Source organism: Apteryx mantelli, chromosome 4 (assembly GCF_036417845.1).
Source record: "Apteryx mantelli isolate bAptMan1 chromosome 4, bAptMan1.hap1, whole genome shotgun sequence".
Classification (NCBI taxonomy): Eukaryota; Metazoa; Chordata; class Aves; order Apterygiformes; family Apterygidae; genus Apteryx; species Apteryx mantelli.
In genome coordinates this window covers 54,298,064-54,326,060 of record NC_089981.1, presented here as the reverse complement: position 1 = coordinate 54,326,060, position 27,997 = coordinate 54,298,064, and the positions used below count along the sequence as shown (strand labels likewise).

The following is a 27,997-nucleotide window of genomic DNA, read 5'->3' as shown; positions in this document are numbered from 1 at the left end:
TCATCTTTCAACAGCAGAGGGTAGGTGGATTATCTTGCTGAGTTGCCTTAGTTATAGATGTTAAAGTGAAGCCATCTGTTAATGACAATTAACTATTCCAATTCCATGTTCTTTTTATCCGTTAGTAATGTTACCAATTGAAAAGTAAGAAACACTCAAATAGCTAGGTGTTAAATAACTGAGCTAATTTTACCTCGTTTGGAGTCCATTTAAATATTGGAATTTTTAAATCATTAATTTTATTTCTACTTAGAGCCTGCTAGAAAAAGAGAACCTGAGAACAGAGAATACAGTGAAAGTAAATAATAATAATAATAATAATAATAATAATGAAAAAAAACTATTTTCTGTGTGTAGGTTCCCTTTTACTGTGAAAGAGAGCCTTGTAGAATTTAGGATGCAGAATTTAGGATAGCAGCCAGCAGTAAAGCATCAGCTTTTCCCAAGGGCAAGGAGAGTCAGGCCCTTGCTTCTAGCTTTCTTCACAGCAGCTCTTGTCAGTGAAGGAGCTGGCCTTGCACCCAGCCAGTTAAACTCTTTAGCTTAACTAACTAAAATCGTAGAAGGGGGATGCACTCCAAGCCCTAACACCCTGCTTCTTATTGACTTTGGACTTCTCTGGTAGGGATCTGTGTTCTGTTTCTTAGATGTGTGTCCATTTTACAGGTCTATTCTAGGATGCTAATATGGAATAAAAATATAGGAAAAAAGGAGGAAAGTAAAAGGGAGTAGAATCAGGACAGCACTTGGAAGGGGGTGCATTTCTTTAAATGTAGAAGTGCAAAGACACTGTGAATGCTACTATGCATTAAAAATTGACTTCTCAGTCTAGAGTAAATGTACATGTTTTGGCAGAGAAGAAAAAGAAAACATAAAAGGTAGACCAAAGCATGTGCTTTATTTAAGGAAAGTTTCCCTATCTTGGGGTTCTCAAATATGATGTCTTCGGAAGTAGTTGCTCTAGGTATGTGCTGTCTCAGGGTCAGATTGATTAAGGAGTATTTTCCATGCTGCTGCTTTTCACTTACTGGGAATCACAGTTTTCACTATCGATACCAAGTAGAAAGGAGGACAAGAAAAAGGGCATAAAACAGGAGGAAGGCTTGTCAAGAAACATTGTTCGGGGAGGAGCAAGTTAAGGTGAAAAAAGGAAGCAGGTCTTGTGGCCTAACTAAATCATAGAGATTGATGGGGATGGAGGCAAGATCTAAGAGAATGGAATGTCTGATATTTGAGGAAGGGAAATAGGAACAAGAGCTTAAGGATAGTTATAGTAGGAAACTGAATCCAGGATCCATGGCAATAGTTAGGAGTAAAGGGAAATGTGAAGGTAGGAGTAGGGGTGGGAGGAAGCAGAAGCAGTGGGTAAGTGGGTACATAAAATGGCATGAATGTTGTCTTTCCTAGGAGGGGAAGCAGAGTAAGGGATGGAGGATGTGTGCAAAGTCAGAGGAGAAAAACAGGGAAGGGAAGAAATATGTGCTAGCACAGCAGTGGGGAACAGAAACCAGAAGGCAGGGTTTGATAAGAATACAGGAGAGCAGTTGAGCACCCAAATGATAGCTTAGCACAGAAAACCCCCCTGGGAAGTAAGGGGCACCCCGTATTGGGACTAAAACCTGGGAGGGGATGTAGGATAACAATTATAGTATGCCGTGGGAGTGAGAGAAGTTGGGAAATGGAAACAAATGAGCATATGATGGAGATAGCTAGGAGAAGACAAAGACAGGAATATGAACTGAAGGCGTGTGAGAGCACAAGAATATACAAGTTTATGTAAAAGCAGCACTGAGAACAATTCCCAATTTTGTATCACTGCACGCTTGCTGAGCATGCACTCTGTCCCATCATTAAAACAGTATTGGCCCCAGTATGAACCCCTGGGGTACACCACTAGTGACTGGAACACCATTAGTGACTGTCTTGTATATTCTTGGAAAATTCTGCTGTGAAGAATGGATTCTTTCTCAGCTTCTGCCGCAGAGTTTTCAAGTAGTGTTGGGCAGCTCACTTGAACTGAATTTCACTGCTAACCGTCAACTGTGTGTTCCCTGTTTGTTGGTGGTCGACCTTTGAGCATTTGGCACCATACCTAAAGAAATGCTGTATGTCCAAAGAGTAGCAGATATCAGCTGGAACATATACAATATTTTATGCTAAAAAATCAGGCTGTATGTGTCTCAAATTGGGCTTTCCAAATTTATCAGTCATTTTGGCTATAATAATGTAATGTATTAACTTTGGTAAATTAATAATTTTATCCAGTGCAGCATGTACATGTTATTCAGTAACTAAATCTATATACCGAATCAGAAGAAAAAAGAAATACTGTATAGGTATTAGTTCACTGAATGTAACATATCCATATCCTACTCACAGAACGATACAGGATTTCTGTGTGATTAAAGTCTGTACAATAATAAATGTGTTCAAGTAAAGTAAAGACACATAGACAATTTAACTTCTGAGTCTTTCCTGTAGCGAGTTTGATTTCTTTTTACTATATGTGTGTGTGTATGTGTGTGAAATAGAGGATTACAGTAGAAAGGTGTTATTCCCATGGCCTGATGACATACTGTAGTAAAGTAAATGGATTAAAATTTTGTTTTTGGTGGTAGTGTTATAAAATCTGAAAAGAGATGGTCAGGAGATTTTGCTCTTTCTGTTTTCTTACATTCTCAGTCTCTGTTTTAGTACATATTAGAACTTAACCGCTATATTGTGTCAAATCATAACCCAGTATCTTGTCTCTAGTACTGTTCACTAATGGATTCTTGGAAAACAGTGTAAGAAAACATCGTTTTCCTTGGATATATCATCTCAAGGAAGATGAAAGTAATCAGTAATCTTGATAGATGGGTTCTGTGGGCTGCATTTTGAAAGTTGAAATAGATGCTCAGAATTATCCAATCTGTCCTTAAGAACCAAATTGTTCTCCACAAGAATAGATGAAGAGTTGTGAATTTTTTATTACTTGATTCTGCACACCTCCAAAATATCGGTAATCAATATATTTTTTTGCAGTTAGTTGAGAGCTAATTATTCTGAATACTGTCTTGGGCACCAGAATGAAGAATCAAAGATTAATCAGTTATTAAAGTGGAAAGCCATGATATGCATAATTTCTCTCTATACAAAACAGAGATTTACATAAATGTTTAACTCTCATATACTTTTTAAGCTCAAGCATGTTCCCTGCAATCTTTCCACATACCTGAGAGATTTCTGCCAACCTCTTGGCTGGAAGAGCTTTTTTTTTTTTTTTTTTTTCTTTTTTCTGTCTCTTTCCACCGCATCACCAACTTCAAAACCAATCTTTAAAGCCTATCTGTGTGTATATGTTTCAGATACTCTTGAACAACTGGTGTACTAATCAAGTGAATCAGAGATCGTTAATGCAAGGGAATGCTTTGTTGTGCATTAGCTAATTTTGTCAATTTTCACCACTAGAGGAGATTTAAAATTTAGTAATACATTCACTCAGCATCTGCCCATATTTCCTCTGTTGCAGCCTTTTGAAGGCAACTTATATACTCTGTCATCAGGAGTATAAATCTTCTTTCAGGATTCATAACTAGTTTCTCTTTGTGGGCATTAGATAATGACTAAATATCATCTTATAGATGAAGAAATTTCTATATGGTGCTTAAACACAATAAGATATCTCCCTTTTTCTACCCATTTTTGGCTGCCTTCCATTGCAAGAAGTGATAATACACATCTCTTTACAGGTTCGTGAATGGTTTGTGATGTTCATTGCTTAGTTCAAAATATATTTAAGTACTAAAATCATGTTGTTCATATGTTGTCAGGGTTGTATTTTAAATAAAAACAGAAACTGCATATGTTTATGCAGTTAGGTGCATATTTCCTTGTAAGTGATTGAGAAATCATTCTGTTCATGTTTCAGAAATTCTCAGTTTACTATAATTAATGAAATTCATCATCTTTTCTCAAAGATTTGTCTTGTTTGTGCATACTCTTCCTGCTAAGAAGTGGTGTGTTAGGAATTTACATATAACCAAAAATTTTAATCTTTCTGGTTCTCGAGACTTTTTAAAAATTCACTGATATTGCTTAATCTTCTGAATGATTTAATTATTTGTACCTCTGTTAAGCTTCATGTTAGATTTTTTCAAGAATTTTAATATTTTGGGTAGTTATTAAAACTGTTAATGTAATTTATAATGTTTCCATAATTCATACTTGTGGTTTCCATAATTCATCTTGAAAATTTAATTGAAATTGCAGTAGCTAGAGTACAACCTAAACTTTACAACCTAAAGCTAGAATACAGCCTAAATTTTGCTGGTGTAGCAAGTTAAGGCATTTGTGCCAAATAATGTGATTTTGAAGTATTCTTTTTTAAATGCTGTTTATGTACTGTAAAAAAGATCTGAATTCATAGTGTTTATTCTGCTGCTTTTCACATTCCAAATTAAAATTTTTCATTTTGTTGTATTGTGTCTTCATATAATTAGGTAACCGTAGAAATAAAAAGTGCTTAGCTTTTTTCATTATCATCCAAAGCAAGAACTAGAAAATAAGATGGATACAATGTTGAGCTGTATTGATGGTTTCTCAGATGAAACACCTGATATATAAAAACCTTGTTACTAAAAAAAAATTCTTGATGTTAATTTTCTTTCATATGTTGGTAGTACTTTTACGAATGTAATTCACGCCCTAATGCACAAAACAAATGTTTAATACCATGATTGCTTATCTATTGTAGGTTGTTACCTACCTGGCAGGTTGTGGCCTGCAGAGTTGTCCAGTATTGCTAGCGAAAGGATATCCAGACATTGGATGGAATCCTATAGAGGGTGAACGTTACCTGTCATTCTTAAGATTTGCAGTTTTTGTTAACAGTAAGTTTAACTTCTTGTCATCCGGATTCTATCAAAAAGTTCCCTTAAAATGATTTTTCTATCCATAGCAATGTGTTAGTGGATGAAGAGAGTTTAATACATACTATTCTCATTACAAGCACAGGATTATTAGTATGTTCTGCTTAATGTAATTTTCTGAATGTAGATTATTAGTGTTACTTTTTTGTTATTTTTTTTACAACTTTTATTATTTGATAGAGTAGCTTGTTAGGGCAGCAAATGAAGTTAGGAATTCTACCTGTAAGTAAACTATAGTATAGAATATAGTGACTTACACTATTTTAGGTCAAACCATGATATGTCTAAAAATAAAACCAGCGAGCACTGAACAACTAGGTCATTGTGTTAACAAGGTGTGTGTGGTTTCATTGTTGTTTTTATAAATAAATGTTACAGTATTCTGTATAATCAGATGAGGACACTGTTCCTAATTTGGATCTTACTTGCAAAAGTGTAATTAGTATGAAGAGTATACTGCACTTGATGGATTGCTAGTCAGTAGAGTTAAGTTAGTTTCAGGTGTTTCGACTTATTTTTTTTTCCGGATAAACAATTATGATTGGGGTTTTGAACCTTCTGATTATGGCAGTTTTGGAGTCAGTATTTTGGATATCAGATTACTAATTTCTCTGTTTTGCTCTCCTGCTTGAGAGGACAATTACAAAGTAAATTTATAAAATCTTTAAATTATTGAGATAGAAGCAACATATAAACACTTGTAAACACATGAATTTTGCTACTGACCAATTAATCCCTGAAATAAGCAAATGCAACTTCTTTCCTCAAGCAAGATTCTTCATTAGCTTGGCCTATGAGGCAAATTAGAGAAGGTTGCAAGATACTAAGTTAAGGCTATTTTCATCTATTTGGTATTCATCATATAGAGAAGTCAGATATATATATTGAGAAGGTCAGAATAAGATGTAGTGTACAAGAAATCGTAAAATGAATATGTAGACTAATTCCTGGTAAGCGTATATTGACTTAAGTAGAGCAACACTCAAGATTAATTTGACATCCCTGCTTAAAATAAGATTTTCTTTCCTACATGTTCTAAATTAAAACTATCCTCAAGTGGCTTTTTTTTGATATGTGCTTCCTTTTATTCTAAAGCGCATAAATTGCACTCCTCACATATAGCTATCATTGGTGTGTCGATGTGCCTTGAATTAAGATAACTGTTTAACATTTACATACATAGCATAAACAGTACTGGAAATAAGCTACTCAATATTAGTAGTGGTTTTATTGAAATAAAAATAATCAGATTTTGTAATTTTATTTGTAGTTGATATTTGATACTGCAATGTGTATTCACTCAGCCCCTGACTAGTTTTTGAGAGGGCTTAGTGTTTGCCTCCCAAAAGGGATGCAAAGCATGCAAGGATTCAAGAACATCAAGTATCTACAGCTGAATGTTTGTACACATTTTGATGACTGCTAGGCTACCTCTAGAGAGGTATTTAGTGAAATTCTTGAGATTGGATTATTTTATTTAATTCATTATTTTAAAAGTCTTCACTTGGAAGTTTTTAACCAAATCAAACTAGAATTGTGGACTTAAGATTTAAAATCCTGCTTTTTCCCTGCAGTGTGAAAATAAATGAATGAAATGAAAAAAAAGACAGAATCTGTGCAAAGTCAGGACTGGTGTCTGTTCCATATCAGGATCATACCTGTTTTTTAAGTGGAAAAATACGAAACGGAAATGTTTATAGTTCTTAGCTGCTCTTTCCAGAGCCAGTCAATCCCACTGACTGTTATCTGGTGAGATAACATAACCTTCCCTTGATTCTGACTTCCTTGTGGCACTGAAGGATGTGGCTGCTCTCACATAAACCACAGTTTCTAATCTCATTTCTTTCGGTGGCCAATAAAGCTGCAAAATTCAGTTCAAATTAAACTGACTACTTTGGTTTCTTTATCAGTTAAGTACTGTAGATCACAAATAAAGTACTGGTGCTGATGATCAGGAGATAAAGCCACTAACATCCCGTACTCAGTGACTGAGCTCTGTTTCTTTTCCTATAAATTGTTTTTTTCCAGCATGCTCTATCAATCTCTTATCATCCTACAGATTTTCAGTCTTTTTACAAAGTATCCACTGTGAATTTTCTAAATGGTTGCACTTAACTACTAGCTCATTTTACTTTTTTGACCTAATTATTGTACCTGAAGTACTTCCCGGTGCCACTGACTGCAGTCCACTAAGCAATTAGTTATATACAAGGAGATCATTTATATGAAGAGTCCTAATTGTTTTTAGTTAGAAGCAACTAGATGACAACCTGCTCGCCCTTACTGAATTTGTACAATAGTTGCAGCCACTCTTTTCACCTTTCAAATAGACATATATTTTTCTATACAAAGCTGTTATTAATGAGGATGTTTCAGGCAAGCCATGACCTATAAAGCAGATTGTAATATGATTTTTATATATAAAAAGATGAAGTATTCTATTTCAGGCTTTAAATAGCAAGCAGAAAATTTTATCTATATTTAAACATGTAGTAGAAAGAATCAGGAGATCTTACTCCAGTATATTTAATCTAAAATAAGAGTTGCTATTCTTTAATCATATCAAGAAAGTTAAACTCCAAGATCAGTTTTCCAGTGATGAAGCACTAAGGACACAATGTCAAACAATGTTCTTTGTTTTGACTGGTCCATTAAAAATGAAAAGACACTCACTCCTCTGAAATTGCAGACTTCTTGGTTCTTGGAATTATTAGCCTTTACACCAGAAGCTGAAGTAAATTATATACAATGTGTGGATGGTATCATGAAATTTGGTAAGATAGTCTCTATCTTTGTGCTGGGATTGGTACTCACAACGTATTTCCTAAAGCCAGGAATGCATACATTTGAAATCTGCCAGTCTGTAACAGCAACCCACCAAAAAATATGGCTTGTCATTAACACAGATTGTCCAAGAATGGAAAATGGATTTCTTGTAGTGCTGGTCTCGCTTGTCAATATGATATGTTTTGGTTTTCTAGTCACTTTTATGCAGGAGCCATTCCAGAAGCTAGTACCACATTATTTTAAATCTAAGAGAGAGTAACCTTTGCCGTAAAAGGCAAATTAACCTTCTAAAGTGAATTTTTTAGGTTGAGTTTAATAAAACCTTGGCAAGACAAGTCTACACTGTCCATTTTTAAAAGTAGATATGTTTTTGGTAAAGCACATCCAATGCTGCCAATACGATATATTTTTAATTTAGAAATAAGAATGAGGGTCTGTTTTGTATTTTGCAAAATTTAGTCGAAAATGCAGTCTTCTCCCAAGCTGAGGATACCTTTCAGCAGAAAGCATGAAGCTTTTATGTATAATGCTAAGATTTCTTTTGGTCTTCAGGTGAAAGTGTCGAGGAAAATGCAAGTGTTGTTGTCAAGCTCCTTATTCGACGCCCAGAATGCTTTGGACCAGACCTTAGGGGTGAAGGTGGAAATGGTTTGCTGGCAGCTATGCAAGAAGCTATCAGGATCTCGGAGAATCCTGCTCGTGACCTTCCCTCTCAGGGTTATAAAAGAGAAGGGTAAGTAAATGTGAATGCTTGTTTGGCAAATAATGTTTTAATAGTTGGCATGTCTAATCATGCCTGAGGTATGTGCATAATAGGCCCTGTTGTGCAAGGCTTTGTACAAACATAGAGTATTAGAGAGTCATGCCTATGAACAGTTACTGTATGGAAATCATATATCATGAGCTAGATAAAGGAAGTGGAATAAGAGTTACTGAAGAGAAGAAGCCTGAAGGATAAAGCAAAGACGACGACAGTTGTGGAATGAAGCTAAGGCAAAGAGAAAGTGAAAGAAGAGGAAGGTAGAAGGTTGACAGGAACAGCCAGTTACTACTGTTTAGTTGTGCGCTTACTATAGGTATAGAAAACCTGTAATCTGTATCCAGGGGAAATTAATATATCTGATTTATAATCTCTGGAACATGGATCTAGCTCCAGAGAGGAGCTATAGATGTATATCAGCAAAAATACTCACTGGTTTTGGTTACTCTTTAGTGATGATGAAGAGGAGGAGGAGGAAATCGTGCACATGGGCAATGCGATCATGTCATTTTACTCAGCTCTCATAGATTTGCTTGGACGCTGTGCACCAGAAATGCATGTAAGTTCATTCTGTAACTTGATCAGAAAAGGTGGGAGATGATTTGTAAACAGAACTGTACGTGTCTAACTAAACTGTTCTCTGCTCAAGGGCTTCTTCCCTTCCGAAGGTGGGCTGCATTGCCTTTCTCACTGTATCTAGATAAACGTATTCCCTGCAAGCTGTTTATAAAGAATCACTGACTTTTGCTTTCTTGTATACTTTGCAATTTATGTAAAATTTTGGAAATTTTTATATGACTGTGGGATCAAAATAAAAATGAACTACTAGTGTTGCACATTTTTCATGTCCAGTGAATTTTCTGAAATTGTTCCTATACTGTTTTGTAGGTAGACATAAAAATCTTCATAGAATGTGATGCAGAGCTTATCTTTCTTGTGCATCTGTTGAAGTGTGGTATTAACACCACATGGATACATGGAAAAGGATATAAAATAACTATTTTGACTGTAGTACCTATAAAAGTCACATGCAAGACTTGCTTTTACTTAGAGTGACTTTTGCTTGTCTATATTTAAAATTCTTTAGTAGTGTCTATCCAGCTGAAAATGCAGTATTTGTGTATCTTGTAGTTTCCCATGTATGTTACTACCAAAGCTATTAACTTTACTATCTGTAAAGCTTTATGTAGTGATAGTAGTTGCAAGTTAAGAAAATTACTGGAAGAGATTTTCAGAGACACGGAGAATGGATGCCTAATTTCTGCTAAAGGTTAAAAAGAATTGGTCACCTGATTATAGTTTATGCATTTTGAAATCTTCACTGCATAAATATAAGAGAAAAATGTGTAGATAACGCAAACAGGTTTGTATCTATCTATAGTATAGAGAGGCAAGCTCAAAACCTTGCACTGTAGGTTCTATAAGTAACATGAATCTTTGGGAAATTTTCAGTTTCATCACTATCTTGTTGGTGCTTAGGAGTCTTATCCATGTGGGGGGTTTTTTTGTTGTTGTTTTTTTATTGAGAGTTTATAATATCCTGAAAGTACTGATATGATATCAAAATTAGCATGGATGAAAAAGTAGGATCAGCTGAAAATCAGCTACTCCATTAGAGTGCTGTGATAAATTGAATTCGTGTACTTTTTTTCCAAGCAGTACAGTGTTTCAAACACACAAAAAATATATTAATATCAGTATTTTGAGGAAATTTTTCTGATGTCACTCAGTACTAAATTTCTTAATTGATAAACTTTTTCTAACAGCTTATTCAAAGTGGAAAAGGTGAAGCTATTCGAATCAGATCAATCCTTCGATCTCTAGTGCCAACTGAAGACTTGGTTGGGATTATAAGTATACCACTAAAGCTGTCAACAGTCAACAAAGGTAACCTCAATATTTTTATTAGATCAATTGATCTTTTTATTAAAAAGCTTTTGGAACGCAAGCTTTCAGGTGTGAAATAGAAACAGTAGTTTTATTGGAATTGGGTATGAGTAGAAAACCATTCTTCAGATTTTAATGATGATATGCATCAATTAGACCCGCTCTAGTAGAAAACAGACTTGCTTCTGTGGAGCAGAGAATCTAAGAACATAAGACCTTACTGCATCAGACTAAAGGCCCATCTATCTCAGTACTCTGTCTACCAGAGTGGCTGTAGGGGAGGCTATGTGTATAGGTAGAACATGTAAGCCTGGCATCTATTCATTTGTACTTTCACAACACCCACAGTCATTTGTTTAGAGATGTTAGAGGGTACCTCCCTGCCTGTTAGTATATGTTTCTGGACCTGTTGTCCAAGAATTTATCCAATCCCTTTGTGATACTGTCTGTAACCGCTCCTGTGGCAGTAAATTCCAGAACTTCACTATTTGCTATATTAAAAAGTACTATCTCTTTTTAAACTGATCTCCTACTAGTTTTAATGAGCACCCTCAAATTGTAGTGTTGTGGGATTTGGTGAATAGCAGTTCTTTGTTCACCTTATCAGCTACTTTAATGATTTTCTAAATCTCAGTTATATTCTTTCTCACTCCTCATTTTGCCATATTGAATACTTTCAGCTTTTTTTAGTCCCTTCAGTAAGGTTACTGCTCCATTGCCTTAATCATTTTAGTTGCCCATCTGTGTAACTTTTCTAAGTCTGTTCTGTCATCCTGAGATGTGGAACACAGAGCTACGCAAGGTGCGTAAGATGTGAGCAGAATGTACTCAAGATGCAGGCACGCAATAGTTTGTTTTATGTGTGAACTTTATATTTTATATAGCAGCAAAACAGTGTCCTCTGTCTTGTTCTGAATACCCTTCCTGATGATGCCCAGTATCCTGTTGGCTTATTTGATCACTGCTACACACTGAGCTTCTGTTTCACAGAATTTCAATGATTACTTTAGGATCTCTTTCCTGAGTTGTAATGTCAGTACCAAGCTCAGTATAAGCATGTAGGCATGGCTTATTTTTCTGTGGATGCATTATCTTAGATTTGTCTGCCATCGGCTCAGCTGATGCTCAGCTGTCACTACTTTGCCCACTCACTCAGTTTTGTTAACTATTTAACCATGCAGAAGAGCTTAGTACTATATGCAGACTTTGAGGCTTCGTTGTTCACTTCCTTCTTCAGGTCACTGATGACTCAGTATAGATTCCTGTATGTCCTTGCTTGATTGCAAATGCCCATGGCATTTTAATTGGTCTTATCTGCCTTTCCTGTTTCTTGTAACTACACTGTTTATTTTCTTCCTGACCTTTTCAGAGGAATTGAAAGCTAGCCACATCCCCTTTGGGACTGTGCTGATCTGAAGCAGGTACTCTTCCACACCTGTTGTCTTTTCTCCAGTTTCTAGGAAAAATATTCCACTCTGACCTCTAATGTTCAATCACAGAAGCCTGGCTTCTTTTTGATTAGGGTGCAGCCTATTTCGATACATGCTTGTCTTGTCTGAAAACATTCCCCATTTTACAATCGAAAGGGGTCTTGATGATAGTGTTCTTGCTTGTTAGTTGATTGTCAGTTCTTTCCTAGAAGCAGTCAATGTGGTTATCCAAGGTGGACTTATTTCCGCAAAACAATTTCCAGGGTGGCACTTCAAACTAGAATTTTCTATAATGCATAAACTCAACAGAGGGTGAAGTTTTAATGCACATGACCTCCATCTTTCCTACTAACTTCTCCATGTTCCAGAGGCTATAAACTACCAATGTGTCATTTTCTTCTAGGGCAAAATAACTTTATCACTTTCCTCTCCTCCTATTGTCCTTCCCGTTCCACAAGAATTGCCTATTCCACCTTTACAGTTAGAGATGTGGTCTACCTGATACACAGCCAGTTAAACTCTGTGTTATTGTTCTGTTAAATGTATATTTAACTCTGAAATCTGCTACTTCAGGGACTTGTACGCTTTAAAACTTGGCTTAAAAATGATGTCACTTCTATCTAAAAATCTTGTTTTATGCAAATAGAAGTTTTATTTGTGTGTATGCATAAAGTATGTGTAGAATTTGAAGTAAGTGCAGGACTCTATGCTCTGTATGTTTGCCATGATTTAGAGTAAGTACTTTTAATTAAAAATACATTCTTACTTATGCTTATATTTAAAGGAATATTTCAAAGCTAAGGTGGTTTCATTAAGCACAAGAATGCTTAATGGTAGGAATACCTTGGTGGGAGTGGGAGTTTTGCTATTGTTATTCCTTAGCATTCAGAGTTGTCAGGGTGACCTCCTGTAAGGGAAGGCCTTGTTCTGTCCCATGTGGTTGTGTTATATTCGGCCAGAATCCTTCTCCTCTCTGCTGAGTAGATCTGCAAAAAAAAAAAAAAAAAAACATGCAGCAAATTGCTGCATGTGATTTGGGGGGAAGAGGGGGAGATTTGAAGACTTGTACTGTTGGAACTGGATTAAAACTAGAAAAACACTTTTTTAGTTACAAAAAACGAACCAAGAGTAAAACTTTTCAGTAATTGTTCATCATCTCTATAGAGAATGATAATATAGATCTTAGTATGTTTTCTATATTCTGAAGCAATGAGCTTGACTCTAGTGGATTTCATCTTTATTATAAATTGAGTGAGTTGTCTACTTCCTTTCTTTTTAAATAGTGTATCTTCCTTCGGAAAAAAAAATTGTTTTTCTAAAGCATAAAATATTAGTAATTCTGGTTTCTTCAGAATTGTGCTTCTCCTGCCAAAGTAATATCTTCATTTATTTTAAATGACAACTGGTATCTGTTAGAAATTTAGAATTGACCTTCTATATAGTACTATTCTTCTTTAACATCTCTAACTCAAAAAAGATGCGTTCCCTTTAGATTGTATGTTCTTTCTAGTGTACTTTACATGAGACAAATGTTAGAATTCTTAACCTTCTGAAACTTCACAGTTATGCTATATCTTAACATTTGCAGTAAGATTTTTCCCTTAATTTAATTTTACCAGGTAAGCATTCTCTGTAATGGTAATGAAACAAGTAGAATACTTTAACTAATCATTCTTAAATTTTCGTTTAAAAGTGAAAGATTTAAATTCTATTAAATAAATTGCAAATAATAAAGTTTTTGAAATAATAAATACTGCACATTCTTTTTCAGCAAACAAGAAAACTGAACAAGAATATCTTTTTCATTGAACATGTGATTTTACACATGAAATCTAATTATAGTGTCTTTCATTGTCTCGGTGTTTCTCATTATGTCAGTTATCTACTATTAAAAATTGCTGTATGTATTTACGTAGACGGCACAGTGAATGAGCCAGACATGTCTGCAAATTTCTGTCCTGATCATAAAGCACCCATGGTGCTCTTCTTGGACCGTGTCTATGGTATTAAGGACCAAAGCTTTCTCCTTCACTTACTGGAAGTTGGATTTTTACCAGATTTAAGAGCCTCTGCCTCTCTGGATACAGTAAGTATTTTGCTACGGAGATTAGGTGCAGTGGTTGGATACAGTAGCTCTGTAAGAGTAAAAACTAGAACTTCAAGTCCAAACAGCATTAAAAGAAAAAATCCTCACTATGTACACAAACAATAATAGCGAAATTACGTTTTCGTTTATAGTGCTTAAGTTTGATCATATTCAGTACCACTTTATGAAGCAGCAGTGTAATGTAATTTTAAGACTTTTAATACAGGCATACATTTATTATACAGTAAGTATAAAGTATGTTTACTGTAATAGGTTTAATGGTTACTTTTATTTCATGTGTGCTTCCAAGAATTACACTAAAAATTCACGTAACGTGTAGGTATGAAGAAATTAGATGAAAAGTGCTGCCTAATGCTTTGTGATTTTGCTAACGTATTTAAAGAACAAGCTGCCTCTTCTCTTTATTGCTTCTATCAGTTTAGAATGCAGTGAGGCAAGAAATCTGTTTTGATGAAATAACTGGATGATGTGGATTTTCTCATGTTCTAAAAAATTAGTTGTTGTCCTCATGCAGGTGCTGGAGATACTATGTTGGTACCCAACCACTAAAGAGACGTCAGGAATATGTCATTATTATATTTTACAGATTTCATTCTTAGTAACCTTTATTCCATATGATACTAACAATTATGTGCTACTTCATACAGGTTTCTCTAAGCACTACAGAGGCAGCTCTTGCACTAAATAGATACATTTGCTCGGCTGTGTTTCCATTACTCAAAAGATGTGCTCCCCTCTTTTCTGGAACGGAGCATCACGCCTCTCTGGTTGACTCCATGCTTCACACAATATATAGGTTATCCAAGGGACGGTCCCTTACAAAAGCACAAAGAGACACTATTGAAGAGTGCCTGCTTGCTATTTGCCAGTAAGTATGATACCTGTGTGCAAATTCATTTATTTTGTCCAGTAAATGGAAATAACCATACATATTTTAATAATGTATTTTTTGTGTATCATGTAGAATAGGAGTATCTTATTCTTGTATGCAATAAATAACCAGAGTGTATGACAGGTATTTTTTTTCCCCAAGAGTAAATAGTTTTCTCTTTTCATTACATATGCTACATTATGCAAGCTGTTGTATAGGTAAGAACTTTTTGATGGTACAGCATAAATTCTGATTATTTTAATAACAAAACCTCATTAACTACTGAAAATGTTTTGATTCTGACTGTGAGTGTATGTTGGGGATGTAAGGGATTGATTTGTCTGTATTTTTGACTGTGGTTTGAAGAACCTTGGCCTTAGTTTAAAAAAAAAAAAAAAAAAAAAGCCAAACAAAACCTAAACCACCCCTCCAAAAATCCCAAAACTGGAATGTGAGCATTGAAATCATGTCAGAAATTGAAACGTAGATTTGCCAACAGAACTGTAATTCTTGGTCTTTGTCATCTCTAAGTGATAAGGGTAGCAGCCCATGGAAGGGAGCTATGCATTTCTGTTAACAATCAGTAAGGCATTTGGGGTAGGAGCTTCCAGGGCTCTCCAGTTTGGAAGACTGTTTATGAGTATAGTTGGGAATTCAGAACAAACATTGAATGCATGCAGTATATGAAGCCAGAAAGCATAAAACTGAGGCCATATCTCATGTCTCATACTACTTGTCTGTGCAAGTAGACTGTTAAAAAGGAATGCAGTGTATATTTTCAGTTTGTGCATAGCTCTGGCCCCCTACCGAAAAGAGAATATAGTAGAACTGGAAAAGATTAACGCAAACACAACAAGAATGATCAACATAAGGAATGGTTTCCCTACCTTGTACCAGCTTTAGCAGACCAGGAATCTTCAGCCTGAAAAAGAGATGACTGAGAGGAAGATATGAAAGAGGTTTTTTACATTGATTTGGAGGATCTAGATCACTGAAATTAAATAGCTAGAAAAGATGTTAGGTAATTTGTTCAGTCTCCCATTTGAGATTTATTTCTTACATTAATAATCATAATGTATTCCCTAGACCAGTGTCAATCAGAAGTATTTTGCTGCTTTTTAGTTTCATATCGGATACCATTCTTTTAGGACAATATTCTGTTTATTTAGCTTAGATTGCCCCTGCAACATACTTGAACCACCTGGAAGAATTCTAAAAAAATCCAGCACCCTTGCTTATGTCATCATATGGCACAATCATATGTGCTGTATGTATATAAGAGAGTCCAAATGTTCACTTTCCTTGCATTTATATCCTCCTATATATAGGTGAGGCATAGTAAGATTCCTTAAGCTCAAATTTAATCAAGGTCTAGAGTTTCTTTTCTGTTGTTTTTATGTACCTGAGGATATTTAGTCTACAGCTTGTTTTTTCTGTGCACGTAACAGTGTTTTTCCATATACTTTTAATGAGTGATTTGAATTCCAGTAGGCAAATTGATTTCAATTTATATTACAATTTCACTGGAATGTATGAATGTTACTAACAAGAACACTTTTTTTTTTTTTTTTTTTTACAGCCACTTACGCCCCTCTATGCTACAACAGCTGTTGAGAAGGCTAGTTTTTGATGTACCCCTGCTCAATGAATACTGTAAAATGCCTCTCAAGGTAAGTGCTGTACTTTATATATACATATTCAGCATAAAACTTAGTCCACAATGATCTGTCATTGTCATGTTTTTAAAAACAGAACGGGGCAGGGTAAAGCAACGTGAAATGACTTCTAAATTTAAACTAATTTTATGGTTTTATAAGGCTTTAGGCTTGAATATAATGATTAAAGGCATTCTGAGATGTTGCCTTATGGTAGCAGTATATTGTAAGTTGATTGTGTGATTGTGTTCAGTGAACTGTTAACTTTTTCACTGCTTCAGCAGAAGTAGTATTGAAAGAAGCAGATTAAATGTTAGCATTATCTTGATCTTTCTTCCTCTGCTGTATGTTTTATAATAGCTCTTGGTAGGATGCATAGACCAGCAATAACTTTTAAAAGAAGTGATTCAGGGAATTTGATACAGGGAAAAGAACTCACTGTCTATTATCCAGGAGGAAAATGTATTTAAGGGGAAAATTTTGAGCAATCTTGAATTGAAGTCTTACCCATCTTTCTGTTCCGCAATCAGAGAATGATAATTGTGAGAAAATAAATACAGTTATTTAGAATTTACCTGTCAAGTTTGCCTCCTGAGCAATGTTCTTGTTGGGAGAAACAGGCCAGATCTTAGGTCAGCAGGCTAGTCATTTTATGGCAGAGTGGAAATACTGTAGCCCTCTAAAGCGCAGCTGCCAAATCCACAGATATCTTCTGGGGCATCATCAATTTTATAGCACAAGCGTTGTTGTTGGGTGCCTTTGGGGTGGGGTGAGTTTTTTGATTTTCTTTTTTTATTCCTCAGCAAAATTGCAGGAAAATTTAAAATGTAAGGATTTTGTCTGATGCCGAGTGAAGTTTTTGAATTTTCCTTGGGTCAGGAATTTTGAGTTCCAAAGAAGAAATTGGTAAAAGTTTGAACTGGTGCTGAAAGTGCACCAATAATTGTATATGCTAGTCCTTTAACTGGTATGTTAAAGATTGTCTGTGCAATAGTTCTTTCCATAGATTTTTCCACAGATGACCAGACATTGCTAATTTGAAAAGGGTGTACTGTAACTGTGTTTTGCAATGTTTTGAATTATATTGAGGCCATAAGCTACAATTGACAGAAGTATAGTAATTTTGAATTTGTAAAACTTCTTACCAGAATCTATCGTGTCCAGTTTCATACCCATATGCTTTATTTCATTGTCTATATTTTTTTATCCTTTGGGCTAATCTGTACTCAAATGGTGACAAACCTGAAGTTTTATGATTTTCCTATTCATTGTGGTCACTGAAAATCTCACAGTAGCAGCAATGGCTTATAGCACAGGCTTTACACTTTCAAAGCTCAGGCACTACTGTTATCTCAAAAATAAAAGTGGGGAAAAAGAAAACAAAGTTTATTGGCCCTTAGCAACAAAGAAATGTAAGTAAATAATAATACTCATATAAATGTTTAAATAAATGCTAGCCATTTAGACTTTCTCTAACCAGTATGTTATGTTGTTAAGTACCAGAATTTTACACACTTTTATTTTCTGGAAAATCTAGCTTCTGACAAATCACTATGAACAGTGCTGGAAATATTATTGCCTGCCTTCAGGAATGGGAAGTTACGGAATTGCAGCAGAAGAAGAATTACATTTAACTGAAAAACTTTTCTGGGGAATATTTGATTCCTTGTCTCATAAGGTAATGACTGTAATTTACGTTACAATTCAAGGTGACTATAAAAGCATTACTATAATAATTTGTGGTGCCAAGTGCAGAAAGTATCTGTTTCAGCAATTCTTTCACATAATATGGGAGGTATGATAGTGAATACTTCCAGTGAAGTAACATTCTAATGAAAGATTGAATGGTGAATCTTGAAGGATTCTCTCCAAACTAATGAAATGTGAAATTTTTGTCTCGGTATAACCTTATACCTTCCTCTAGTAATGGGGCAGATTGCTTGATGCACTAACGAAAGTTAACATTCTCTCTTTTACCTTTGCTCTACTACACTTCTTGAAATAATTCTTACTGACATAAAATAGCATTAATTTTAAGAGACACTTACATATGCTTATCAAATTACTGTTGTAAGCACTGTAACAGAACTTGCATTTTGTTAGTTTGCTGATCATTGCCTAGCTCAAGAACTATGATGCAACATTCCTATAAAGAAACATATTCCTGTGTTACTGTTCCAAAGTGCACTTTTTTCTTGATTAAGGAGAAGTTATCTTTCTGATATGAGGAATACCTTACTAAGTAAATACTTTTTGGACTGTATTGGACTCAAAAATCAGGCTTATACATGTTTTGTATATACTTACACAAGTGTTAGCATACTCTTATGCTAATTTGAGTAGTCTTGCAAACCATATCACATTAATACCAAGAAAAGTAAATATCATACAACAATAATTTTGCTATATGCTTAGTTTTTACATGTGCTTTGTTGTCCATTTGCATCTTCTAATATTTCTGCATGTTGCTGCTTTGTTTTCACTAACATTTTGCATGTTTTTCTATTGGACTTTCCAACCAGTTCCTATCTCTCCTGCAGAAGTATGATCCAGAGCTCTTTCGAATGGCCTTGCCTTGTCTAAGTGCTATAGCTGGTGCCTTGCCTCCTGATTATTTAGATACACGAATTAGATCAACTTTGGAAAAGCAGACTTCAGTGGATCCAGAAGGAAATTTTGATCCCAAACCTGTCAGCACAGCAAAGTGAGTAATATCTATCATAGTGATTTCTTTAAATATTTTTAATATTATTCCTTATTAACACTTTTTTCTACTTTGTAGGGACAGTTGGTTGGTGACTGACTTTTTTATGATATTAGTACCTTTTACAAGTAGTGTCTTGCTTCCTGCTGCCAGATAGTGCACCGCAGCATAGCCTGTTGAGCAGATAAAAAACTTAGTGTTCTAAGTGCTATATCAATGTTAAGTATTCCCACATTATACCCGCAGAGTAGTGGATTATGTATTTATTATGTATGGTATTACCTAATGGGTGAGTTCAAATATTTTGGATATATATATCAATAATACATATTTGTTACTTTGTCATTATTTAGAGAGTAATACAGGGATGATAAATGATTCAAGATCATTAAAATCTAGTAAGTGATTCAGCTAGCCTATTGCCAGGTTTTGACAAAATCTTCACTTAGTTTTTAGAACTGATCGTTAGCAACCTGATATGGCAAAATAAGCAGATCATGTGAGATGTTTTAATAGAGACATAGACTTCCTACTAATACTTGTGCAATTCATGTAAAAAATAGGATAGTTTTATATTCAGAAAATGAGGATCACTGGTTGATTATTAATATTAAACTCTTGCCTCCCCACCACTTACAATTATGCAATATGAAGCATCTATGCTAGTATTATCCTGCATTGAGAACTACCAAGATAAATACCTGTGTGTCATGGTGAAGCAGCTTTATTTCCTGTGATTTCAGTTGTTAAAAAGCGTCCCTATTATATACTTGAAGGTTCTCAGTAAATGTCATTAGAGCTCTACTTTGTTTTATTTCTTCTAAATGTAAATGTAATTACAGAGGCAAAATGTCTTCCTACCATCTGGAAATGAAGCATTTTGATTAATGCTGTATTATATTGCCATTTTGTTCATAGATCAGACTGCAGTAAATTATGATTGAAAGACTATATTCTCATTTGATTACAGCCTTGTACTTCCCGAAAAGTTGGAGTATATTGTAAGCAAGTATGCCGAACATTCCCATGATAAATGGGCCTTTGATAAGGTAAGAATTATTTTAAGACTGACAGCTGTTAGCAAAGGACAACTAAATAATACCTGAAGTTAAATACTGAAAAAAACTGTCCAGTTTATCTAACCGATAGACACATGTCCAGAGTGTCCATTAATGTCTGGATATTTCTTCGGGGATATGTGGGAGAAACCTTTTTCTCAAGAAAGTTCTTTGAAATTTATCACTTTTTAACAGTGTCAAGGATTTATTAGGGCCAAGATTTGTGTGTATTTTGGGGAGTTGGGGGTTGTTATGTTTTATAAGTAGGAATAGATATTTCTTAGCTGCAATTTGCCTTGGCAATGGTGTTTGTTGACTGGAAGTCATAGAATCAATTTTACTGCAGCAGGTCTGTGATCTAAGAGAGGACTTAGGAAGTCTAATCTCCTTTACTATTTCAAAAAATGTAGATAGAGTTTTTGTTCCTTTTTAGATTTAAGAAGTCTGTTATGTATTGATTTCCCCTGTGAGTCTCCATGTGCACTGTCTTTTTCTTGTGTGTCTTTTTCATCACTTCAACTGAGGTGTAAGACAATAATGTATATATTTAGTAATTTGTAATACCTTTTTAAATGTTAAAATGAAACATTTAGTAGAGGTTTTTAATGTTACACTTTGCAAAAAAAGTTTAATGTTAATCAACATTTTAGAGTTAAATTTGAGCAAAAATGAAATTTGAAGAAGTTGTTGCAGTTTTTACTAAGTATGTTGCAAGTGTTAAAAAGGTAGACCTTTGGATATAAGTAACACATTCAGTTCAAGCATGAATTTTAAACCTCACTTTCATTCAAAGAAGAAAGTTGAGGGGAGGGATAACTAATTTATTAAACAATTCTGTTATTGTGTCCGTCTATGTTGTGTAAATCTATAGGGAAAAATAGAGATAGGTGTGTATAGGTAAATATACTCACATTAATCTCAAAACAAATTTCAATTAATATTGTTTAAGGCAAAGGATTCTGTATTGCTGACTTACCTGTGAGCACTAGTATCCCAGAGAATAGACACTCATCTTTTTTTTACCTTAGCCAGTACCATCTTAAGGCAGTCGGTTTGAAAGGGACCAGTGCGTAGTAGGTTCAGAACTGGTTGCATGAGACCTAGTACTTGTATGCAGAATCTAATCAGTGTCTGGACCATATTTTGTTCTGATGTATGCACAGATGAATACATGCTCTTTAAATAGAAATTTCTATGGCCAGAGTAGGATGTTAGAATAGATTTGCAATTCAGTCTGACAAACTAAACTGGTTGATTTGCAGTTACTCATCTATGTTATATATCTCTTTCCATATTTAAGTATATTTAATTTTTTCAGACTAATAGCGGATGGAAATACGGTGTTTCATTGGATGAAAATATGAAGACTCATCCATTAATAAGACCTTTCAAAACTTTAACTGAAAAGGTAATAGAGGAAATTTCAACTGCATTAATACAAAGTAACTTGATTTGTGTACATTTTTTGTTAATCCATTTCAAATATACAATACACACAGAAGAGAGGCATACTATACTTCTTTTAGTTAAGAATAGCAAGATCTGTACATTGAAGTGATTGCTTACTTAATCTTGCACAGACTTTTTACCAAACTATTTGTTTCCATTAGGCAGTCTTCGCAGGTCTAGGCCAATTTGTATTCAAAGCGTCAATAGTGCAGAGTTTTCAGGCCTTCATGGGTGAGAAAAGGACTGGCAGCAACTCCTGTGTTTTAGATGAAAGTGTAATCTAACACTTCTGAAGCAGTTTTCTTTTCTACTCAGAAAGATGGTAAAAAGATTTAAAGAAATCGAAGCAAATGCTTCAGTTGAAAATGGAAAAAAACAACATTCAAACTATTTTAAATGCACTTTTTCTTTGAATTTCTTGATGAGGCATGAATGTCTTCTAGTGGTCAGAACACTGAACTGAATTGGAACTCACCTACTCTTGCAATGAGTCACTGGGTGACTTGGATAAGTCAGTAACATTTACCCCTCTTTACCACAGTTTTCACATTCAGAAAGTAGAGATTACAGAACTCGAGAGGTATTCAAAAGATTTCATTTCCCAGATTTGTAAATTGCTTTGGCATCTTCAGAGAAGAGCTGAAGAATTGTTTGCATTATTATTAAAGTAGTTGTAATTTATTTTTTCCAACATTATCTCAGATTAAAGAGAATTTTCCAGGTTATCTCAAATGAGAAGTTTTGAACCATTTCTAAAATTAGGTGTTTCCTTATAAAGTGTCATGTTAAATAACTATCATAAAAGTTTTTATTTATGGTAAAAGCTGTAATACTTCTATCAGGTTGATTTGAGAAGACTTAATATGACATAATCAAATTTTTCTTTGCCACAACTTTACTTGTTTTCTATAATATTTTTGCTTTACAAAGGAATATTGGAGTACAGGCTCTCCCCTAAATTTTTATTAATGGCTGTATTTATGTAAACAGGTATATAAATCAGTTTGTTCTATATCTGTGAAGAGATATAAATATAAGACTAAAAAAGAACTCTTAGGCTTATGTGTTCAAATGTACTTGCCCAACTACTTGTGTAGCACTTGTCATGCCATCAATTTTGGGTGATTTTGTGCTGGAAGAACCACTTAATAGGTTTCAAAATACAAACTACATTATTGCTCCTGAGCTCCCTTTTGTGTTCTTAGTTTGTAATACACCATCACATATCCCAACAATAAATGCCAGTAAGAAAATAATAGTAATAAAAAACCCTATCTATCTTAAAACTTATTTCTAATGTAAAAGTGATCATATCCTGTGTATAGATATCATATACAAATTTCATTGACTTGTGGCATGTGACAGTTTATAATCGGAGCTAGAATATTTTTCTTGGGTTTTTGCAATTTGCTGAACACAGAGTAATTTTACATTATTTCATTTAAAGGAAAAGGAAATTTACCGTTGGCCAGCCAGAGAATCTCTGAAAACCATGTTGGCAATGGGATGGAGCTTAGAAAGGACCAAGGAGGGAGGAGAAACAATGATACATCAGCGTGAAAATGAAAAGCTTCGTAACATGTCTCAGTCTAGCCAAGTAAGGTGGAATTGCTTAAATACAGAAAGCAAAATGCTAGTTCACTCAATTTACTAATAAATGACACAAAATTATGTTAATTTTAAGTTATTTTTAATGAAAAGAAACTTGTAATTTTAGGGTTTTGCGATTAGGAAGTCATGTCACTGTAACAAAAAACGTGCTGTTCTACTAAAGAGAGTGTTGCAAAAAGACAGTTTTTGAGAAGGCTGTCAGAGACCATAGAAGTCTACCTGAAGAGAGTTGCTGTATAGCCACTGAAAGAATACATGACTGAGAATTTGAAGCCTTTTATTTTATAATAAGCAAATCTAGTAATTTTCTCTCCTGATCATACAGAAGAGCCTGAAATGTTTGTTTTGTTTTGTTTTTGACAAAATTATGTCTAACAAACAGGATTGCCATTTTAATACTTTTGGTAAATCTGCAGGCAAACTTTGCAGGTAATTATGCAGTACCTAGAGTTTCGATGTGATACAGCCTTATTCCTTGATTTGTAGTTGTGAGTACTAACATGCCTTTGAGACTGCTCCTCAATAGGACTGTGTCTTGGTGGGGAGGGAGGGAAGCTGTTTAAAAACTGTGAAAAGCAAGGTTTGGCTAACAAAATTGTCTGTTTATATTTCATATAAAGCCATACCATGACTTCTTTTGTTTTTAGAAATGCAGACTGTGCCTTGACAGTACCAAAGGATACAAATAAAATGAAAATGGCTTCAAACATAAACAAAATACATGATAAAAACATGATTCAGGGCAGGGTATCAGCACATGATTAACTTCAGTACATGAGTGAAACCACTGATTCTGTGTGCTGTATTGGATTACAGAACAAACATTAAACGTTTAAAGAATAAATAAATATAGTCAAGTCCTTTCTCTTTTTCTTAGTCTGTAAATTCCAGAGGACAATAACCTGTTTTAACTTCTCGTTGTGTAGTGTCTTTCACTTTAGTGCATGCTGCATTCAGGTTGCTGCCGTACCATTCTGTTATGTTTTGAAGACACATCCTGCATGCTTCATGATCTGTTTCCTTTGTTAGGCTGAAGAGTGTGGTTTTTAGCAGGTTGTCATCTGTTCCAATAAAGAGGTCTAAACATGTGCAGCTTCCTTCTCATTTCCACATCAGCAGATGTATTTTATGTTAAACATCCTGTCTATTTTCAACACATTGCAAGGCAAAAGGTGAACGCAATTTCTACATGAAAGCTTAGAAATGTGAATGATTTCATTTTAATTAGATCAATAACAGAAGTGTTATAGTTGAATAGTTGTTTTATCTGAAATGCTTTTATCTGAAAATAATTCATCTCTTTTTCTCCCCTCAGGGAAACGGATATAGCCCGGCACCACTTGATCTTTCTAATGTTGTACTTTCTAGGGAGCTTCAGGTTTGTATTCATGTTTTGCATATGTTGTGCTGGAAATAATTAGTAGACTTTTTTTATTAATGAGTTGAATTTTAACAGATTTTATGAGCCTGTTAGCATATATGTGATTATGGCTGTGATATGATGTTATAGAAAGGTACATGCCGTATTATTTACATATTTCAAGAAGAGGTTTCTACTGTTTATCCCACTGGTGCTTTCTGCGTTCCTAGAAAAAGTTAGCATGAAGCTAGGGAAAGGAGCGAAAACAGCATATGTTCAATAACTGGCAGATATCTGCATAGCCTGTCTTCTGTGCTGACTTTGAAAAACAGTTGAATATATTGATGCTCCTGATGTGATGCATAAAATATTTGCATTCTCAGCCATTTGCTTTTAAACTTGGTATAATGGAAGAATTCATAGAGTTACAATACCAAATAGGTTTACTGGAGGAAAGAAAGCTGTACAAGTTTTTTTGCTTGCAGTGTTTTATTTTTAGCGTACATATTACCCTTATCGGTGAACTGTTATTCTGGAAATTTGATATAGTACAATAGTGCAGTAGTAGTGAAATAGTGCAACCAGAATGAAAACAAGTGGGTTTTTTATTCTTGAAGAGTACTTTCATTCTTTTAGCATCCCTTCTAATGCATTAGAATGGTGTAGGACGTCTTCATTTTATTTTCTATTTCCAACATTTCTCCCCGCTCCCTGCCACCTCCTCCCAATTTTTTTTGATAACAAGTCTTCCAAAAAGGAGGCAAATCTTTCCTTCCCTCTCTAATATTTGTCATCCACTGTGCTTCAAACTTGCGTATTAATCTTCCTTTTCTGATTACAGGTCCTGTCTCTGTCCCTTCTCTTCTATACTCATTTTGTGGTAATTTTGTCTTTGTTAATAACCTTAAAGGTGCATATTTTCTTGGTTTCTTTCGTCATTCAGTTTATTTCAGCTCTCCATCTCAACAAAGCTGTTTCCTCTGTGTTCTTTTATTGCAAAGGTAAATGTGATCAGTACATATAATACTCTGGAAAATTGATTGTCAGACCTCCTATCTTCCACCTTAAGGCTTTTTTTCTGTTCTAGTAATCTGTGGTATTCTCATTTTGTCTAATGTCAGCCATCTCCTCACGTTGCTTTCCTCTCTCATTGTAATTCTTCATCTCTACATCTTTCCCCTCTTTCTTTGTCCATCTCAAAATGCTGGACTTAATTATGCCATGCCAGTTACCTCCACTCCTGCTCTTTTGATGCAGAAATTTCCATTTCATAAGCATCAGTTTCCATTTCTGGTGGGAGTCTATGATCAAGCTCATTTTCTTCATTAGAAGTTTATTCTCCAGATTCTTTCAGCTCTGCTGTCTTCTAAGATAAACAACTTTTCCAAATCATTTGAGTCCCGTTATCATGAACCCACTCTTGACCTTTCTTCAAATCTGATATTCCTCCTGCCACTATTTTTTTTTTCTGCAAAAGTGTTTTGAAGGGAACACTGAAACCATTTTATGACTTTCCCTGTTTTCTTTTCAGTTCTCCCCTGCATCTGTAGTCATTGCAATATAGTACCTCCATTTATGTAAACCATTTTATAGACTAAACTCCATACTAAAACTTTTTTCCTCTTATATTCCTTACAGGTTTTTTCTGACAGTTTTATTTGTTCAAAACCTTACTAGCCTGAATGTGTTTATTATCCATTTATTTCTGTGTTTCTATTGTCTGTAAGCTAAAGATGGTTATTTTTCACCTTTTTGTTGTCTACTTGATGTTCCCTTTCAGCCCCTGTTTTGCTAAAATAATTAACCTCTTTTAGCTTCAATTTGAAAGAAGGAATCTCTGTTTCCCTGGCCATCCCTCACAATTTTTCTGTACCTATTTTAGTTGGAATGCCTTTTTCCTCCACATCGATTACTAGAGTTATATTCTGTCCTAGTAAGGTCTCATGAATGCATTTTAGAAGGGAATTAATCCTTTTGCAGTTACATTAGTAGAGGCTCAGTATCTTTTTTTTTTTCCTAATTGTCTTTGATGACTATTTACCTTAATTTATTGAAGATTATTGTTCTGAAATTTCTTGTGTTCTTTCTTTTCTACAGAAAAATCTTTCACTCTTGTTTTGTCTTTAATTGGCATTCTCCTTTCATCCAAAAGCTCACTGAATTCACTATTTACAGTAACTATTTGAAGTTCTTCTTGAGTCTCAGAGTGAACAACATGAAGCTCAGTGTCTGATCCCTGAGCTCCACTGGTGCTGTTCTTGCTAATTCTCTGTAGATCTCTTTCTAGCCAAGATCTAGTTGTCCAACAATACCTTCCCGTCACATTTGATGCAGTTTTCCTTGCTGTTTTCTGGGAGTTATATCCTCATTTGGTTTTGTGAATGTCTTTTTTGCTTCTCCCCTTCCTACCTTTCTAATCATTCTTTCAAAGTATACTAAAAGGGCATCTTTATCGTCTTTTTGGTAATGTCTCTATATGACTTTGTCCTTACTCTTCTTTCCCACTCTGCAGTCCATCTCTGTTCCTGAAGCAAAACTTCAACTAGCATGAATCACAGACCTTCTTTTTTTTTATTCTCTCCAAAACACATCCTCTGTCCTTCTTGTGGATGCCCTTCTGTCTTTCTGTGGATCCTTGACTGAGATCTTCCTCAAGCAGATCATTCTTTCTCTTTTTTTTATCACTGTGGATGACACAACCATTCTGCTCATCACTCAGGCCTGTAATCTGAGTGTTATTTTTCACTCCAGTCTCTGGCAAATCTAGGTTGTGAGGTGTTAGCTCTAAAATATGATCTAAGGTCTGATCCTTATGAATGAAAATGTTATCCAGGGTTCTATTATCTCATGTTTTGATTTCTTCAGCAGTCTTTTTTCTCTAGTCTTAGCTATTGCAGTTATGCCCAACTTGCTTGGAAAATACCTGTGTTTATCATTTTCACATTCTTTATTGCTTCTACCCTTGTATTCAGACAGACATAAACTACTTTATATTACTTTGTTTTGCTTTCAAATTTGTCCATTGACTCTTACCCTCTTATCCCATGCATTATATTGAAAGTTGACTTTCACATATCTGATGGGCTATGATGCTGTCCACCATTAAATGTGTTAAATTTGCAAATCAGTGTGTTGCTTTTTTCAATCCTACCATCCGTAAGTATTCAAAATGGTATATCATTAAGCTTTTAGGGAAATAGCCTCAAGACTCTTCTGTATAATAACTTTATGACTTTATGATAAGACTCCTGTATAATAACTTTATGATAACTGTAATAATAAACCTGTTACAGTATTTGTGTACAAAGACTGCCTTTGTAAGCCAGAATATACGAACAAAAAGGGAATATGTACTTCCTGGAAAAGATCTATCTGTTTTTAGTTTAGTATCATCATCTGTTCTGAAAG

The 27,997-nt window shown here is 34.7% G+C and overlaps 1 protein-coding gene across 1 annotated transcript in view; it reads left to right on the top strand.

Annotated features, from left to right (window-relative positions):
- RYR3 (ryanodine receptor 3) overlaps positions 1–27,997 on the top strand; it is a 223,046-nt gene that overhangs the window by 114,349 nt on the left and 80,700 nt on the right. Inside the window, exons 43-55 of the mRNA XM_067295678.1 lie at positions 4,736–4,871; positions 8,250–8,430; positions 8,911–9,016; positions 10,224–10,344; positions 13,691–13,860; positions 14,529–14,749; positions 16,332–16,422; positions 17,945–18,085; positions 18,930–19,111; positions 20,082–20,160; positions 21,488–21,577; positions 23,066–23,215; positions 24,545–24,607. Coding sequence (XP_067151779.1) covers positions 4,736–4,871; positions 8,250–8,430; positions 8,911–9,016; positions 10,224–10,344; positions 13,691–13,860; positions 14,529–14,749; positions 16,332–16,422; positions 17,945–18,085; positions 18,930–19,111; positions 20,082–20,160; positions 21,488–21,577; positions 23,066–23,215; positions 24,545–24,607 — 1,731 coding nt within the window. The remainder of the gene's footprint in view (positions 1–4,735; positions 4,872–8,249; positions 8,431–8,910; positions 9,017–10,223; positions 10,345–13,690; positions 13,861–14,528; positions 14,750–16,331; positions 16,423–17,944; positions 18,086–18,929; positions 19,112–20,081; positions 20,161–21,487; positions 21,578–23,065; positions 23,216–24,544; positions 24,608–27,997) is intronic.